Source organism: Acanthaster planci, linkage group LG14 (assembly GCF_054643075.1).
Source record: "Acanthaster planci isolate LZ-2023a linkage group LG14, COTS_SCS, whole genome shotgun sequence".
NCBI classification, from domain to species: Eukaryota; Metazoa; Echinodermata; class Asteroidea; order Valvatida; family Acanthasteridae; genus Acanthaster; species Acanthaster planci.
The window spans coordinates 3,378,077-3,379,145 of NC_141790.1; the positions used below are offsets into that span (position 1 = coordinate 3,378,077).

Sequence of the window (1,069 nt, forward strand, 5' to 3'; positions counted from 1 at the left end):
ACCACAAGAGTTGTAAGAAATCATTTTGCTCATCTGTACGACGGTCTACACGGTGACTCGAAACTAAAACAGCGTTGGTTCATTGAAATGTGTAGATCCTTTGCTTTTGATCGCCAACTTAGAAGTAATTCTTCAGTATAAAGAATTAGGGAAATCTTCCACAGTTTGTAAATACTTTGTATATATTATCCTGTTTGTTGGCATGATGGCCACACCACCCGAAGTAGTTGCACCCTTATCTGCGGTGAGTCTTAAATTGCCACCCTTTTGGCCTCATGACCCTACCATATGGTTTGCACAAGTAGAGGCGCAATTCCAAACTCGCCAAATTACAACTCAAGCAACAAAATTTGCTTATGTTGTGTCCTCACTTCAACCGGAGATTGCTCAAGAGGTTAGGGACCTGTTGATTAGCCCTCCAACAGTTGATCAGTACGACAAATTGAAAATGGAACTAATTAAAAGAACATCAGAGTCAGAACAAAAACGGCTCCATCAACTGTTAATCTCCGAGGAACTTGGTGATAGAAAGCCGTCACAGCTTCTTCGCCGTATGAAGCAACTACTAGGAGAAAATACTCTTGAAGAAAGAATCTTAAGACAATTATTTCTCCAACGGTTGCCACAAAATGTGCAACTTATTTTGGCATCCTCTAGTGATACCGTGGACCTAGAGCAGTTGGCAATTATTGCCGATAAAATTTTGGAAGTTGCATCTCCGCCCACTGTAGTAACTTCTACAACAGTAAACGCAGTCTCTTCATCTAAATCACTAGAAAAACGCATAGATGAACTGCAAAGTCAGGTTAGCGATTTAACGACTCTTGTTCATGAACTGGTCATGAAAGGTACAAGTAAAGGCAAACGTGACTTTAGCCGGGGGCGTAGTAGAGAACGCACTAAAAATAAGAGTATCGATGATCGCAGAAGTCCTTCCAAGTCCAAAAGCGTACCGCGTGCTGGTTCCGATTGCTGGTACCATTGGCGATTTGGGGACAAAGCAACCAAATGTAACAAACCTTGTTCTTATTCTGAGACTAAATCTAAGGCGACAAATCAGGAAAACTAG

At 41.5% G+C, this 1,069-nt stretch overlaps 1 protein-coding gene across 1 annotated transcript; it reads left to right on the forward strand.

Moving 5' to 3' along the window:
• Positions 1 to 1,069, forward strand: LOC147796757 (uncharacterized). The gene has a single exon (XM_087145786.1). The coding sequence runs from the start codon at positions 203 to 205 to the stop codon at positions 1,067 to 1,069; it is 867 nt and encodes a 288-aa protein (XP_087001912.1). The 5' UTR covers positions 1 to 202.